This window comes from Falco biarmicus, chromosome 2 (assembly GCF_023638135.1).
Source record: "Falco biarmicus isolate bFalBia1 chromosome 2, bFalBia1.pri, whole genome shotgun sequence".
Classification (NCBI taxonomy): Eukaryota; Metazoa; Chordata; class Aves; order Falconiformes; family Falconidae; genus Falco; species Falco biarmicus.
The window spans coordinates 63,666,382-63,682,944 of NC_079289.1; the positions used below are offsets into that span (position 1 = coordinate 63,666,382).

Below are 16,563 nucleotides of genomic sequence, written 5' to 3' on the forward strand. Positions count from 1 at the left end.
AAATTCTCATGCTGGGACAGAGAACAGAGATTTCTACCAAAATGAATGCATTGCATTTCAAGGAATAGCTTGCATGATAATAAAAGAATTAAACACATACATTCTTTGCCCTTACTTTGTAAATTTTCCTAATTAAAGGGTTACCTTTATTCAGACCGACCACTGGTTTCTACTGTGACAAGGTTTTTTTACAGTTCTTACTGAGTAGGTTGCTTGCATACAAGTTCTGGATACGCAGACAACAGAATTTTTTCAGGAAATTGTATTTCAGGAATAGAGAGGTAGTAGATTCAGGTGAATTCTACCCCACCTCTGGCTCTTCTTCCGTCAGCCATCTCCACCAAAAACTGCAGTCACTGAAATACTGTTTTGGGCATTCCTAAATGTCAAGTATTTTGTGCTGCTAATAAATGATGACTCTGTGGGAGGTTGTACCATACAACAACTTCATGGGATGTGTGAATCCCAAGTCATATCCTCTTTGGCTTAATTGTGGTAGAAACTTAAAACATTTGTGTTCAGTTATTAGGAGAGGAAACTCTTGTTACGTGTTTGTTTTAGCATGAGTTCTGCAGTCTTGTAATACACTTAATCATCACAGATTTTAATCACAGCAGGCTGGAACTTGTTTCCCTTTTCTCATCCAGATGTTGTGGGCTGTAGAATTACTGTTTCAGAGAGCCACCAAGTATTTACTGAACTGATAGAAAGTAGAATATCTCTAGTAAGAGACTGCCCAAACCCCCATTATTAGGACTGTCTACATGAAAGGCAGAAGACTGACATTTGGGCCTGGCTGTGAATATCACAGAGGAAGGATCCGAATTTCAGTCTTTGGTATCTTAGCTAACCAGTGTGACCACGGGTCATGAGGTTGGATGGCAACAGTGTGTCACTCTGTCCTCCTCATCTCTGCTCTGAGCGTCCAGTCCTTCATTTCTGGATGCCCTCGAGTGCTTAGGAATTGAGTGAGGCAAGTGCTCCTGCCTTGGTCTGCACCAAGCTGAACCACTGCTGTTGTAGTATAATATATTCTGTGCACAGAAGGGTAGTCCACTGGGATATCTTGGAGCTAGACTCTCCAAAACCTTAATGTTCAAAATGCCGTTTGAAGGAAAGGAGTGATGTCTTGGATACCTCTCTGTGTTGCTGTTCACTTGTGTGGTTGGTGTTTTGATTATCTTAGTAACATTTCTTAGTATTTTCAATTGGTGATATTGTCTTCTAAATCCCTTCCCATATAAGTAGTTGTTATGTTGGATAAAACTGAACAGGTGGTTCCTATTCATACACAGAGTCCTATCAGAAACCATTAAATAGGTTTTGGTGTGAAAGCAGTTAGTCTGAGCTGTATTAATTGTGCAATTACCAGTGAACGTTCTTCTGTATGCTGCAAGTGTTAACCAGGAAAGTCCATGCCAAATATTGAGATAGTGATTCAGCTGAAAATTGATTTTTGATTCCAGGAAAAAAATATCCTACATAGAGGAGAGGATGTTGCCATTATTGCTGTAAACACCTCTTAGACACGTTGGTTGGGGTTTTTGTTTGGTTTGGGTTTTTTTTTTTAATAGAGTATTTGCAGTAATAGAGCATTTAAAAGTGGGCTTCATCTCACCTAATTCTTGGTGTCTAAAAATAAAACAATAAAGTGTCTCTGCTCCCTTTATGATAGCTGAGGAGAAACAGGTATGTCTGTTGGTGATTCATCCCACCCTAAATGCAGTGTCTAAGCTACATAGGATGAATTACTGTCCACTGGTGAATCATTTGACCTTTATTAAATGGCAGCAGGTGAGATGGGACCGGTCCACAATCAGTAGGAAACAGGTTCTCCAGTGTATGTTGTGTCCTTCAAACAGGTGGCTGTCATACAGGGGTTCTCTTACCTCTGTTACTGCTTTATTAGGGTTGCCAGAATACCCGCTCCCTCCCCAGAACTTCTTCTCTGAGGTTCCTTGTCTGTCTCCAGGCAGTTTCTGATTGGGTTTAAGGAAGGAATAGGAAAGGAAAATGATTAGGGTAGGAAGGGTTTTTTGTTTTGTTTTGTTAAATCAGAAAAGAGCTTCCTAAATAACACAAAGGACTTTGTATCCCGATTGTTTGTTTTATAAGGATAGAAAGAAAAAGCAAAGATCACTTGGTGTGTTAGATTAGAAACTGATACCTCAGAGACTCAGTACACAATAAAAGTTGCTTGGCCAGTAGGTTTTACTTAGCAAGATGAAATTTCTCTTTAGAGCAGAGGTCAGATAGCTCAGGATTGTGGAGGATGTGCTGGAGAGGTAGGAACTCACAAAGTTATTAGCAAGAAATGCCTTATTTCTCTGGAGTGTTCCAGTGACCCAGCCTTCCAGAAGCTATTTACCCGTACCTATACTTCCATGCTTTGTAACTTCCACCTTTTGTTTTTTCCTTACAGTTGCATTCTTTTGGTGGACGATGATCTTCAGGATTTTTTATTTAGCCTGTTAGATACATATAGAGACAAAAAGATAAATTCTAACCAGTCAAGGTGGCAGTTATGAGGAAACATGAAAAGAGGCCAGACAGTAATGGCAACCAGTCAAACCTTAACAGTTTCAGGAATAGAACTATGGCAAAATGAGTTCCCTGGATTGCTCATAATGCATTTTAAGAGAAAAGTTTAGAAGGATAAGGATTTCTGAGATCTGGTGTCTTCCTTCAGACATCCTTATGGAATCTGTTGGGGAAATTTTTTTTTGGTTTTAAAAGATTAAGTGTCATGAAAGCCTGGCTTACTAAAGGTGACATACTAGAATAAATTGGTAGTTCATATTAGTGGAAAGTGGAGCAGTAATCATTTTAAGTATACTGAAGTATTTTGGTGAAGCTGCTAATGTACAAAAATACTGTAATTAAAACCAGTTAGAAAAAGTTGCAGTAAATGGTATTTCTATCTTCAAAAATTGGGGGAGGATGATCTGAATGTGTTCTTACGTAATATCTTGGTAACCTGTGGAGCTCGGTGTCATATGATATCTAATCAGAAGAGCTTAGTATGGTTCAAAAATAATTGGACTGTTGGCTGTGTAACATTCATTTATATAAAAGAAAAACCCCATAAACGTGGTTGCTAGATCCACAGCCTTATATTATTATAACCAAGTGAGTCAAATTAAACATAATCGTTAATGAACTTAACACAGCAGGGGCAAAGCAGTACAGCTTCTGTGAAGGAAAACTGAGTTGTGCACATGCAGATTAACATTAATGAATAAAGAAATTACTCTCATAAATTTCTTAAAAGCTTTGAAAGTAAGGCTCTCTGGCTTTCAGTATGCCACAACTAATTCCAGGCATGTTTTAAGATTCCGTCCTTGCACAGCTGTTAAATATACTTATTCATAAATTTGAATAATTTAGTAGTAGCTGAATGGTATGAGTTGTGTAAAACTTGTGATTGGTTCAAAATTATTTAAGTAGCTGAATGTAAGAGAAGACCTGTGGTGTTCCCTTGGGATCCCACGGGGGAGGGGGGGGGGCACCTGGCAGTCTGTGACACCCAGCCTGAGCAGAGACCTGCGCAAATGTGTGTATGTCATGGAAAGGTTTTTATTCTGCGGTAGTTTCTACTGTAGCCGCAGCTGTGTGTTGAGACAAGTCCTCGGGCCTGGAGCAGTGGGTAGTGTTCCAGTCTCCTGCTTCCAACATGCAAACAGTGCCCAAGCAAAGGAAAGTAGTGTTAGGTTTGAAGTACACTGCTGAATTCTGATCCTCCATTTAAAAATAGAAGGGAAAGATTTCTACTGGTATTGGGTACTGGAAAAAACTGAATCGGGTAGGAGTGAGTTTGTGAGGCTATGTATATTCCATAATTACTAATTTACAGGAAACAAGGTAGAGTGTGTTTGTTTTGACCACAATGCAAGAACAGAAGGACATTCATACCCTGAACATTAATTAAAAACTGCTTCCTTATTCCTCACATAAAGTCTTGCTAACTTGTGAAGCTCAGTGCCATATGATAGCTAATTTGAAAAGCTTAATAGCATTCCAAAATAATTAGACTTTTGGATGGATACCATCCTCGGTTATCTTATACAGTAAAAAGATAAACTCTCCAGCTTCAAAGGCAAGTTGGTAATGACGAACATTCAAAAAACTTGACTGTCAGCCATTGCTCATTAAAAAAGCTTGAGTATCAGTCATTGCCGCTGCTTGGTTACGAGAGAGAACAAGGGCAGACAGTCTGCTAGTAGGTACTCCTTGCTGAAAAAAACGCTTTTGCAAATGGTCTCTTGTCTGGACTGCCTTGGTTTTGCTTTGAAAGTATAAAACCTCCAGGATCATAAATGAAGTAACATCTTACATACTGCTTGTCTCGGGATGTTTGTTTGTACATAAACTCAAATATTGCAGTGGGGCTATCATCAGAAAAGCAACTAAAATCAGTGTTGTAGTTGTTGGTAGATTTCTGTCGTGGCAATACTTATTTTGATTACTTATATTTTTAAAAAGTTAGAGATTTAAGTTTACCAGGTGCGACTTCTGTTGGCATTGCATGCCTCCTGCCCCAGGGAGAGTGAGGGAGATTGCTTGCTTGTTTGCATATCAACACCTTGGTGTCAGTTATAGGAACGCTGTTGACACTGCTTATACTTGAACCAGGGAGAAAACAATGTAACTGTAAAATTACTATTTGATATGAAAATCTTGCATTAGTTTGTAGATTGTAACAGTTGTTGTTTTTTTAATCTTATTTTGTAAAAACAACTTACATGATCAGAATTATTGGATTAATTTGTTTTGTATCTTGTGAGACTTAATTTAGCAAGTATCCTAAAGTTATCTGAACTTTTTGCAGGGTATTATAGAAAAATCGAAAGTGAAAGGAATTCCTATCATTATTGATGCTGTAAGTATTTTCTTGATTCAGTCAGTTGTTTGACATTTAAGAATCTATTCAGTAAATGTTCTTCTCACTGGTTTTTGCAGGATGGACTGTGGCTCATTTCCCAGCAGCCTTCTCTTATTCAAGGCTATCAGCGAGCTATTCTTACTCCAAACTATATGGAGTTTAGTAGACTCTATGAAGCTATGGTGAGCTGTTTTCCTTTTTGAATTTTAAGTACGTGCAAGTTTAGTCTTTTAGTCTTTAGAAATAAACAATTTATTACTGGCTTAAAGATTATGTGCTGTTTCTTACATGGAAGAGGGTTTTTATTCCGTAGGATAATCGCCACAATGGATATTGTTAAACAGAGCTCTTTAAAAAAGACGACCCTTTCTTAGGCTTTTTTTGGTACTGCAGTGGGTATAGAAAAAAAATACCTGGAAAGACTGATGATGCTAGGGGGTTTTTGGTTTTTTTCCCCCCATACATATGCTGAAATAGCATGTGTTAGAGTATGTTGTTCTAGTATAAAACATGTACTGTGTATGGAATTCTTGTGTTGTAGCTTAGAGACCCCGTAGACAGTAGTGATCATCATGGATGTGTATTAAGACTCAGCCAAGCCATGGGGAATTTGACAATTGTTCAAAAGGGAGAAAGAGATCTTATTTCAGATGGAGAGAAAGGTAAGTGAAGCCTTTTGCTTTTAGCAACGTGATTGTTTTGTTTGCTTTCAGTTATAGTCCAGTGGTTGGACTGTGTAATAATTGGTTGACTGTATTCCCCTGAAGGCTGAAGGGGAGGGATGGCTGTCTTTGCAGATCACCTTTGGATGATTTGTGTAGATTGAGTGCAACTTAATTTATTTGCTGAAAAAAGTTGCTGATTTCATTTCTCATTTAAATGGCTATAACTTATATTTTACATTACACAGCTATCGAGAAATTAATTTTTTAATCTTTGTGAACTGCTTTAAAGTCCTTAGCTGAGATGGTCTATATAAGCACAGATGTCGTTGCTGAATTAATGCAGAATAATATTGTTGTTTCACAATATATTGGTGTGTGTGATAAACAAAGATGTCTTGAGGTTCATGAGCTGCTCAGTTCCTTGATACTGCCCACCATGGGGCTGTAGATTAGCCTGTATGTATATGACTTGTACGTTAACACTGACAATTAAAAAAAAATAAACTCTAGATTGCCATTACAACTTTTTAAAACAGTCATTTACTCATATGGTTAAAGTATACTTAACAAACCTAGCTGCTTGTCTGATGCTTTTTATACTGATCATTTGCTGTGATCAGTATAAAAGTAATTCATGAGTGCTTTCATCGCATTTTGACCACGTGGCCTTACTTCACATACATAACCAGCAGCAGCTCTGCTTCTAATTACTTGAAATGCTAATCTCCGTTAAACGTTTATGCCACTTCAGAACCGTTTTGTATATACAGTCAATTTTTCATCATCAGAAGCCTTAGGAGTCTTTTATAACAGAAAAACAGATGTAATATGACAACTAGTTTGTGCAGAGCCACCTTCTACATGCCCCTGTTAGTACAGATACTATAGCAGACTGTGAAGCAAGCTGGGATCTAGAAGCAATGTAGTTACACCTATGTAGTGAAGGACTTTGATTGGTCATATAGTACCCAAGTTGCCCTGCATGAAGTCTGCTGTCATATTTGCACCCATAGCAGACTTAATTTGTAACCTTGGACAGTCAGGCCAGGCTGAACTGGGAGGATGAACTCTGCCAGAGGATAAAATATCCCACCTCCAGTTTATGCCAGCTAGAGAGCTTTAGAGCACTGTAGAAAGTACCGGTTTCTTCCACTGGTTTTATGTCAACAGTGTTCTTTTTATGCAGAGTTGTTGCTTTTTTAATGCCTGTCAGGAAAACTGGGTGAGCGCTTTAGATTGAGCACATTACGTAGTATATCTTCTGTTCTTTTTTGTTATTCTTGAGACAAGTGTACCCCCACCATTGCTGAAGAGAGGGGACACTCCATCTCCATTGTCTCTTGTCATGCAGGATTCAAAAAACCAGGAAACAACTGAAATTCTTTCCAATTTCAATTTCGTATGTTCAGGTGTGGCACAAGTTTGATGTATGGCTTGCTTGCTCTGGGGGCTCTTTGTTGTTTTTATCCCACCTTGTTCTTTGTTGTGTTCTGATATTTTTTTCTCTTAGTTAAGTGGCTCTTTGCTTTGAAATAAAAACAGTTCTGGGCCTTTACAGCAGTTGTTTGATGTCCAGCTATAGGGCTGCTCTCTTGTTCTTACCTTGGTTCTGTCACTGATGTTTTCTCTTTCCTGGATTACAGACATTACAGGCAGCATTGCTGAGCTGTAAGAAAGCAGTTGTCAGGTTTAATACAGGTTATAATGCCTGTTACAAATACTGGTTTTAGGGTTCGTGTTGCTTGCAAGAACGTTCCTGAGAATTTTACAGAAACTATAGACTTCAGCTTCCTTTCAACAAGAGTGTTCTTTGGGTCTGGGAATTACTGTCAGTCAATTTTTTAAAAGCTTCTCAAATGCAAAATTACATTGAGAGAGAAGATTCTGTTGTCTGCTCTGTGCCACAACACAGAACATGCTGCCATGTTACTGACGTTGAATTCTCTCCCAGGTGTTTCGCTCCTAACTTCTTTTTTCATCTGTCTGTTCTTTTGATCTGATGTAATTTTTTTTTCAGCTAAGACAACATACATCCATGATTCCAGTGTGAGGGAAAACCAGATCACTGGATCAGGCCAATGTCCTCTGAGCACAATCAAATACTATGAAAAGATCTGTGTCATTTTTCATGTCATCATCTGTTCGTAGTGCTTAAGCCCTACCTGTTTTCAGGTGTTTACTGCTTGAGCTTATGTGCTTAGCACACTGATACTGTAGTTTCCATAAATGACTTTTAAACTTTCTCCTTTTGGAATATACTGCATGCATGCTTTCTGGGAAGAAAAACTTTAAAAAGTAAGTCTCAGTGCACTCCAGGAAAACCGGAAATTGCAAACTTAACTATGTAGTTTTAGTGTTCTGTGCTTGGCTGTTCTGGAAGGAAGGCTTTTTGAGGATGCTGAATTTTGCAGCAGGGAAGGCTGGCTTGGTGAATACTTTATAGCTCAGAGTGATTGTAGTGGTTATTTTCACAGTACTTTTATTCATGAGTCAGTAGGAAATTCAGAGACAATTGACTTCTGTTAGCTGAAGACAAAAAAAGTTACCGGGTGATTTGAATAGTGAGCTGGAAGTACAGGTGTTGCTGAAGGATTGCTGTCAGAAGATAACTCTGTCATCTAAGCAGACAAGCACAATACATTCTGATTGGAAGCTGAAGCTTAATAAATTCAGATTAAAAGGCAGGTTTTATTAACGGACGAAGAAATTAGCTATGACAATAACATACTTAGAACTTTGATCGGTTGCCAAACTGTGAAGTGTCTGGACACTTTTGAGGTTTGTTTTTATAGATCAGATTAGATGGTGCAGGTGGTTCTTTATGGCCTTAAAATCAGTACTGAATCAATACATGGCCTCTGTGAAATCAGTAGCAGTCCTCTACTATAAAGGAGGTTTTTCTAAAATTTATCTCCATTTACAGTTATGAGCTGCCAACTGCCCTGTAAACGTAATCACCAAAATTTAAAATTAAGTTTTATATACTGTTTTTCTCTTTCCTTTTGCAATTTCACATTATAGCTTGGTCTACAGTTGTTGATTCCCTGCTCTACAAAGATGAGCTTCACCATGCTCTTGGTAGGTGATATCAGTGCCATCACTGACCAGGGTAGGAATGAGTACTCAGCCTGTGGGTAAAAGGTAAGTCAGCTTTTATTCACTATGGCACAGCTCTCTAAGGTTTTCTTTTCATTATTCTTTGGAGAACTGGTCAATAATAAAGTGTGGTTATACCAGTCTTAGTTCCTAACATGTTTAAAATTTGGTTAGGTCCTTGAAGTAAAGGATTTGGATTTTTGTTTTTTAAATGTTATAATGACTTTTTTCTGCATTTTCCCCAGCACTTGTGTTTGTCCTCTCCTCCCTTCCAAAAAGCAGACTATGGGTAACCAGCCCACTGCTGCCTGTGACTGCTTTCACCTGGAGCCTGGAGCCAAACATAGTTTCTGTCCAGTTGTCCAGCCATAGCTATGGTGAAGAAATGCAAAGCAGCATGTGAGCAAGATTATTGAGTACTGACTGTGGGGTCAAAAGCCAACTCTTGCCCCAAATCCCCAAGCAGCACTTCTGATTTCTGCCATTCGTTCCCTCTGCAGCTGCAAAGGGAAGCTATTCCGTGCTTGTCAGTCCCTGACTCACTCAGCTGAAAGCTCTTACGATGTCCAGCTGCCTAGCAAATTTTGCCTAGATTTTTAAGTGAGAGGCAGCACCTTTGTCTCCTGTGCTGCTTCTGCAGAGTGAGCAAAACAGAGGTGTCACGGTTCCTGCCCATTGTGCCACTGCGCTCTCCGTCACATGTGCAGCCTAGCCTGCTGTCTCTCTGGCACTGCTTACTTGTCATCACATCTGTCCTCTGGCGCTCCTGCACCTGTCCGAGAAAAGTACTGTAAAATTTGGATCATTTTCTTGTAACTTAAATGGCCTGGTGTCTCACACTCAAGGACCTATCTAAGTTTTAAAAGTGTGATTAGGGAATATAAAAGTATAAGCACCCTTTATATAAAAGCCAACTTACATTTTCCACATCAGTTGAGTGATTTCTCCAGCCAAATTCATTAATCTTTGTTTCCCTGTCTGTATGCACTTTGGGACATGTTTCTGGGAGTCCACAACCTCCAGCTATGTGCTTTTGTGAACTAACTTGCAAAAGGAAAAAGATAAATTTTTTACTAGTGTGAGTATCTGCCAGGTCAGAGATACATATTTGTAAAATATTTTACTGAAGATCTGATAATGGTCTAAACCTTGCATTTGATGGACCACAATGGTCTTGATAGCTACATTATTTTGCATAGAAAATGGAAATCCTAAGTATTTTAATTAAACGAGTATTTGCTGTTCTGTGGGGCAGCTGGTGTTAGCTGATCCAATCTAGTTGGATCATGTTGGCAGTCAGAATGGTCGTATCTTTCATATATGGACTCCTGAGCACATCAGAATCAGTGTAATACTCCTGCTCTGTAATTGGGAAAAAAATGAAAAGAACTTGTTCAGGACATTGGAGATTCAAGAATTTAATTTTAGTCTCCAGGCTGTCTTTCGGTCTGCAGTCTCAGTAGATGTGACGCTTCATACAGGCTCTTTGGCCTTCTTTGTCATCATCAATATTACATGTTTAGCCTCAACTAGCTATCCCATATTTCACATTCTGTGTTCTACATACAAACATAAAAACCGAATCCCTAGGGTTTGGGGTGTTTCCACTACTGTGTGAACACTGAATCAAGAGCACAGGGATGTACAGTACTTTGTATTGTACATGGGCCTTTGGTTTTCTGACTGTAATGTGTCTGGGAACTAGTGTCGCAAGTGGGGCTGCCTGTGTACAGCCGTATCAAAACTCGTGGTTCCCAGTTAACTTGTAGTGCTTGATCTCAGAGAAATTAGTAAATCCTAATTTTTTTTTTCCTTTAAAGAGAGGACAGCTATTTTCAGTTACATAACAGACTGTTGGTTGGTTTTTTTTTTAATTAAGTGCACCGTACCTGTAAATGGGTTGTTCTGGGCTTTGATCTGCCAGCAAAGTTTGGGCTGGGAGTTCCTGCTGGTAATGGTATAATTAAGTATGACACCATAGGCTGAATGCTGCCTCAGATGCTAATGTTTATCTTATCTTCAAGGAGTGCTGAAAAGGGTTTAATGGTAACTTCTTTATGGCCTGAAATCTCTTAAACATAGAGCTACTAAATGACTTGGACGTAGTTACCTAGGAAGTCTGGGGAATTGTGTGGAGCCAAAAACTCCTGAATTTCCGCTTTCTAATATTCTGTCAGTATGACAGCCCTCAATTTTTTGTTTCTGTTGCACTCAGATTTTGGTAAAAATTGTTTACATGGGCTTAGCTAAGCAAGAAATACGGGTGACTATATGTGAGGGATGCGTTACATTTGCTGCATACAGCTCTGGCAATATTTATGTGGTGTTTAATTGCTGAGATTATGTTGAAACTGTTGAATAGCACTGTGGTGGTTCTGACACCAGCAGATCTCCTTGCCATACTTCATTCAGCAATTTTTTCAATTACGTCAATTTTTATTTCATTTGGCCTTTTCTTATGGTAGTATATGTACGCTCCGTGGGTAGGTGCTACGGAGCTGGGGGGGTGTGGGTGTTGGGGGGGTTAGTTCTCAGAAAGTTATTTTGCATAGTTTTCGATAAAAGACTCTGTTACGAGGTGGATTTTCTTGGTTTATCGCCCTGTGAAATAATGGTATCAGATTTGGTTGCCCAGACGTATTAAAAAACAAAACAAGACACCCTGCCCCAACAGCCAATTTGGCTGGCATTGGCTGTGTGTTTCTGTCTTAAGGCTGAACTATAGGTGAACCTCTCCATTATTTTGAATGGGACTGGTGTCAAACTGATTGACCTTAAGTGGCCCTGGTTGCTGCCTTTCAACATTGACACATTGTGGTGATTTCAGTCTTTGCAGTACCCTGTTGTCCAGCATCCAGTCATCTTGGTGTCCTCAGCTATTCCAAGAACCATGTTTCATAGGCTTTGTGATGTACACGTTCATCCCTGGTTGAATGTGGTACAGTCTTACTGAGCAATGGGCCAGAAAATACTGTATCCTCATGTAAATACATCGTTCTGCTTCTCTCCAGGGAATAGAACTGCCTGTCTTCTCAGCATCATCACTGACTCTTCAGTCATGTCAGTGTAATCGAGGTCTTGTAACATTGCCACTGGTTGTCACTGCAGCATATATGGATGTCACTTCTGGGGTCCTTAAAGAACTGCTTGAGCTGTCTTCACAGAGAGTCCCAGATATTTAGTGGGGGAAGTTGGGTTTGGGGGAGTGGGAAGACAGCAGCTTTATTTTTGTTGTTACAGGAGAAGGCTGGGAAAAGCATCAGGAAGACTTTGTCCTTGCAGATTTGGCAGTATGCCAGTTCGTCCTGATGGTAGTGTGGGATTCCTTCTTTTATTTTGAAAGCTTTTAACAGTGAGTGTAGTTCAGAGGAGTTTTTCATTGCTTTTCCCATTGCCTTTTGTAATGTTCATCATCCTTTTATTTTGAGGTGTTCTTTGAGGAACTGAGCCTCTGCACAAGAATTGCCTGAGCGTTATACCTTTCCCCCCCCTCATTCAAATGAATTTCCTGTAGTTCTGCTTCTTTGAAGGTATTGCATGGATTTGTTTTCCAGTACCTCTGTGCAGGTACAAAGGTCTGCTTTTGTGGTTGCCTATGAGGTAGTCTGCATGTATTTGAGACCTACTTTTTAAAAATCCACAAACAAAAGACCACTCTTTTTTTTTCTTTTTTTTTTTTTGTAGCAGGGTATTATAATTGGCCTGGTTCAAGGAGGTCTTGCTTTCCTGTACAGCTCAAAACTGACTGGAAGGTTGTGGGACTACAGAATAGTGGCAGATGGTGACATACAGCTAATAAGCGGGGGCTTGTGCTCAGCTGTCAGTCAGAAGGCCCCAAAGCTTTTGAACAGAGGATTTCCATCCTGCCTCCTGCCAGGAGTTCAAGCCCTCAAAGTGAAAATCCTCTGAGATACCATCTTCAAAGTAGCACAATTAGAGATAATTTCTCCAAAGCACCGTATTAAAAAAACCCCCACCAAACAACAAAAAAAAACAAACCAAAATTATGCCACCTGAATGGGCCTACCTTCTTCAGACAGCTAACTCAGAAGAGCATTACACTTGTGAAATTTGACATTAACTATTGCTCACTGAGAAACACATCCAGAATCTTAATTTGGGGGGGAGGGGGGAGGGGAGAAGAGTGATTGGGAAAATTAACTGCTGGCAGTGCTGCAGCAGTGTCTACTGTTTTCACGGTGACTAATGAATCTTTGCCCTCTCAGTGGCAGAAAAAATGCACAACTGCCTGGCCTCATGAGCCCAGCAATTACTGCTGGAAGAATCGGTAGGAAATGGAAGTGAAGTACAATTCTTTATTGCACCAAGTAACAAAAAGCAGAAATGAATTATGCTAATGAACTGGAAGGGGGTTTATTTGCATTAAGTAGTTTTTTACCTCCTGCTATTTAAGATTTATCTGCAAGTCCTTCAGTTTTGTGCAGATTTTTCCTATTTTTTGTAAGAGAAAAATTCCTTTTAATAATATAGATAGCACTCCCTCTAAAACAGCTGGGCTGTTCTGTTCATACACCTTGGAGAAACCCAGCATAGGTGACTTGAGAAAATGGAGGTGAGAGCTGTTGTCGAAGCAGTGTCTTGCTTTATACTTTGCTTGTGTACTTGGCGTGCTCAGGAGCACACAAATGATCGTGTGCATAGTCCTGAACCTGTGCAGCTCCGCAGCAGGTGACTGGAGATGCTAAGGATCACTACTTGGCCACTGATGATTATACCAGCTCTTCTGTTCTCCAAGAGGAAAATAAATTTCTCCTGGTTTTTTTTCAGAGCCAAGCAAGAAGGAAAGCTAAGGGTAGATACATACTCACAAGACAGTTTCAAGAAGGGTAGAAGAACTGATGCGGTTTTCTTTTTGTGTGCCTTATGTATCCTTCAGGCTATCTGCTTGGGCTTGTTGAGAGTGGAGAACAAAGGAGTTAAATTTAGTGAAAACATCTGCATGTTCTTCACAGTTAAAACTCCACAAAGATCAGTTTGCCCAAGGTCCTTTGTATATTTAAAAGAGAAATGTAGCATCTGATATTCTGACAGAGCCTATCCACAGTGACACCGCCGACAGAAACACACGTGGATGCTGAGAACACGTTAATTGGCTGAGAACTCTCTCTTTGCATAGTTTTTACAAAGGCCAAGGAAAAGCCTGTTTTCAGTAAAACACCTTTCTCATGAGCACGGCAGAAGATTTGAGATTTTTAGTTCTATTTTGCATTTGTTCTTTGTAAAACACCTTGGTTTACGTTTGAAAACTCTGAACATCAGAGACTCTGGAGAGCTGTGTTTGTGCGGTGGCTTTGTGGAGGTACTTGGTCCAGTTTGGGGTGATCGCTCATCATGGCAGCATCAGTTCACGTGAATCACTAAACCTATGAGTGACTGAATCTTCCGTGCAGGCTGAGTGAAGTGGAGAAAGCATATACATTGTGTGATGTTATTCGTAAACGATTGAAAAGGAATTACAAAAGTATTTTTAAAATGTTAATGCAATAATATTTTTTTTTTAAGAATAGTGTATTTCGGCATATGCTGCTGCCTGTGATTAATCTCTCACCTGTTAATTGCTGTGTGCCTCAGAGGTTAACCCTCACAGCTACAGTGATATCATTGTAAATGGAAGAAAAAACGCACATGACTTTGTTTTTGATTTGTCTGTTCATAGTACTTGTATGCAGTCATGAAGGAAGCAGCCGGAGATGTGGTGGACAGGGGGACCTCCTTTCTGGTTCTCTTGGAGTCTTAGCACACTGGGCATTTCTTGCTGGAGCAGAAAAAACAAATGGGTATGAATATTAATTAATAACTTCTTTAATTCCTGTGAGTCTGTGTTCTCCTGTGGCAGCTGTTGTAGACCTGTTACAGAAATTTCCAAATGAAATGGAAGTTGTTGGAACTAAGGTATCCATGTACTTTTGAAAAATGTAAGGGTGTTCTAGAGCAGTCTGCATAATAGATACAATTTTAATACGACAAACTCTTCAGTAATCTAGCATCTCCCAAGTTTGAGGCAGAAGAAGAGGGTGAACCTGGATCGATTCCCCAGGACATATATGTATGAGGTAGGTGTTTTCAAAACAATCGAATGTAGGCAGAAAGTATGAAGAATAAATAAGTGGTAGTCACTGGCAGCAACATCTCTGTAGTTCAGAAAGCGTGTCATTTAGTGTTGGTTTTGTAATTTGGTGAACCCTCTTGCAGTGTACCAAAGTAAATCAGTTGGGGCAGGTAAGTGGAAACTTGGAAATAAAATACAATTCAAAGAGGGTAGCCATTTTAAGGCCAAGTGGCAGTCCAGTTTGGTCATACATGCAGCTGGCTCTCCTGTCAAATTATGTCAATTCCTGTCCGACTAGTTGCTCCATACAGTCATGTAGTCTTTCTGTGAAAGTAGCTGCTTTAAATAAAGTTGAAAGGAACCTGACACAGGCAGTTAGGAAACAACAATCCCTTTCCCAATAAGTAAGGAGCCCTTGAAGCTCGAGGGGTGGAGGTCTCTTGTCTTTTGCATGCTACATGCAGGTGCACATGGTTAGACGTCCACAGGAGTTAACTACTCTGTGCTCGCGTTTACTGCAAGAGCAACTGCACTTGGTCCCCCAGGAGGAATGAGGGACCAGTTGAACCAGACTTTAAAATTCTGAAATCTAACAGTGAGAAATGAAATCAAGATTGATTGTGTACCTGAAATCGCAGCTGCCACTAAAGGAGGAATTTTGTTTTACTTCATTAGAAGAGTGACTTCTTTTTTGCATGGTATAGAACAGATCGGTATTAAATTGTTGAAGAGATTAGCAAACACAGCACATTTTCTCCAGGCTGTCCTGTCCTGGGCTCCTGTGGCTTTTCCAAACAGCTTGCCTAGAAACTCATTTATTTTATAGATGAAGGAAAAGTGGGAGAGTATAATTGGCATCAGCAATACATTGTATCTCCTGTGGTGGTGTTAAGGTGACCCTTCTCAAACACCTGCTGTAGCAATCCTGTTTACCTCATGTATTTCAGGAAAGGAGGAGCTTTTTTGGTTTAGTGAATCAGGGCATCAGCTTGTAGGCTGCACTGCAGGCAGTCCAGCCAGTCCTTTCATGCATGTGGTCAGCTCTGCTTTTATAAAACAGGTCTCTGCAGAGCAGGATTTCGAAACATTAAGATTGTACTGGCTTTCAGGGGTACTAATGGCATAGTAGGTAGGATTCCCCTGTTTACTTAAGTAGACAGGATGCTAAGGTGATGTCTTTGGATTATAGTGTGTATCAAACTGGTTATGTAGCAACCTTAGAAATAGGAACTTTAACTGTCTTGAGCCCAGAAGCCTTGCAACAGCTCTTGTTTCACGGCAATATTTGAGCATCCAGGATTGACTCTCAGGATGGCTTAAGTGCGAACTCTGGCACCTTGATGAGTGTATGCAGTTGCTGTTTTCAAGGAAAAGATACACAAAGCTGCCCTGGTAACACCTAATTGTAAACCCACATTCTGCTTTGGCTGTGTTCTGTATCATGATCCTTCACAAAACTCTTACTTGGCACAGGAGCCAGTAGGTCCTTAGTGACTCACAGGCAGCTCTGTCCCAGCTACAGCTGAGGCTGAGCTTTCTCAGGTTTTGTCATGGTTTAACCCCAGCTGGTAACTTAAGTACCACACAGCTGGCCATTCACTCCCCTGCCCCGAGGGAGGGGGAGGAGAATCAGGAAGAAATGTAAAACTCAAGGTTCAGATAAGAACAATTTAATAATAAAAATAAATAACAATTATAATGAAAAGGAGGGAGAAGGGAAGGGAGAAAAGGAAACCAATTACGTGCAATACAGTTGCTCACCATTCACTGACCGCTGCCCAGCCAGTCCCTGGCCAGCTCCCCCCAGTTCATATACTGAGCGTGCCATCCCGTGGTACGGGATATCCCTT

General features: G+C 40.0%; 1 protein-coding gene across 7 annotated transcripts in view; it reads left to right on the forward strand.

The window, feature by feature from the left end:
- NAXD (NAD(P)HX dehydratase) overlaps window positions 1-16,563 on the forward strand; it is a 50,431-nt gene that overhangs the window by 32,458 nt on the left and 1,410 nt on the right. For all 7 annotated transcript variants that reach the window (XM_056329655.1, XM_056329651.1, XM_056329653.1 and 4 more), the window contains 4 exons: window positions 4,829-4,879; window positions 4,960-5,064; window positions 5,424-5,544; window positions 14,321-14,441. In XM_056329655.1, the coding sequence (XP_056185630.1) occupies window positions 4,829-4,879; window positions 4,960-5,064; window positions 5,424-5,544; window positions 14,321-14,441 (398 nt within the window). The remainder of the gene's footprint in view (window positions 1-4,828; window positions 4,880-4,959; window positions 5,065-5,423; window positions 5,545-14,320; window positions 14,442-16,563) is intronic.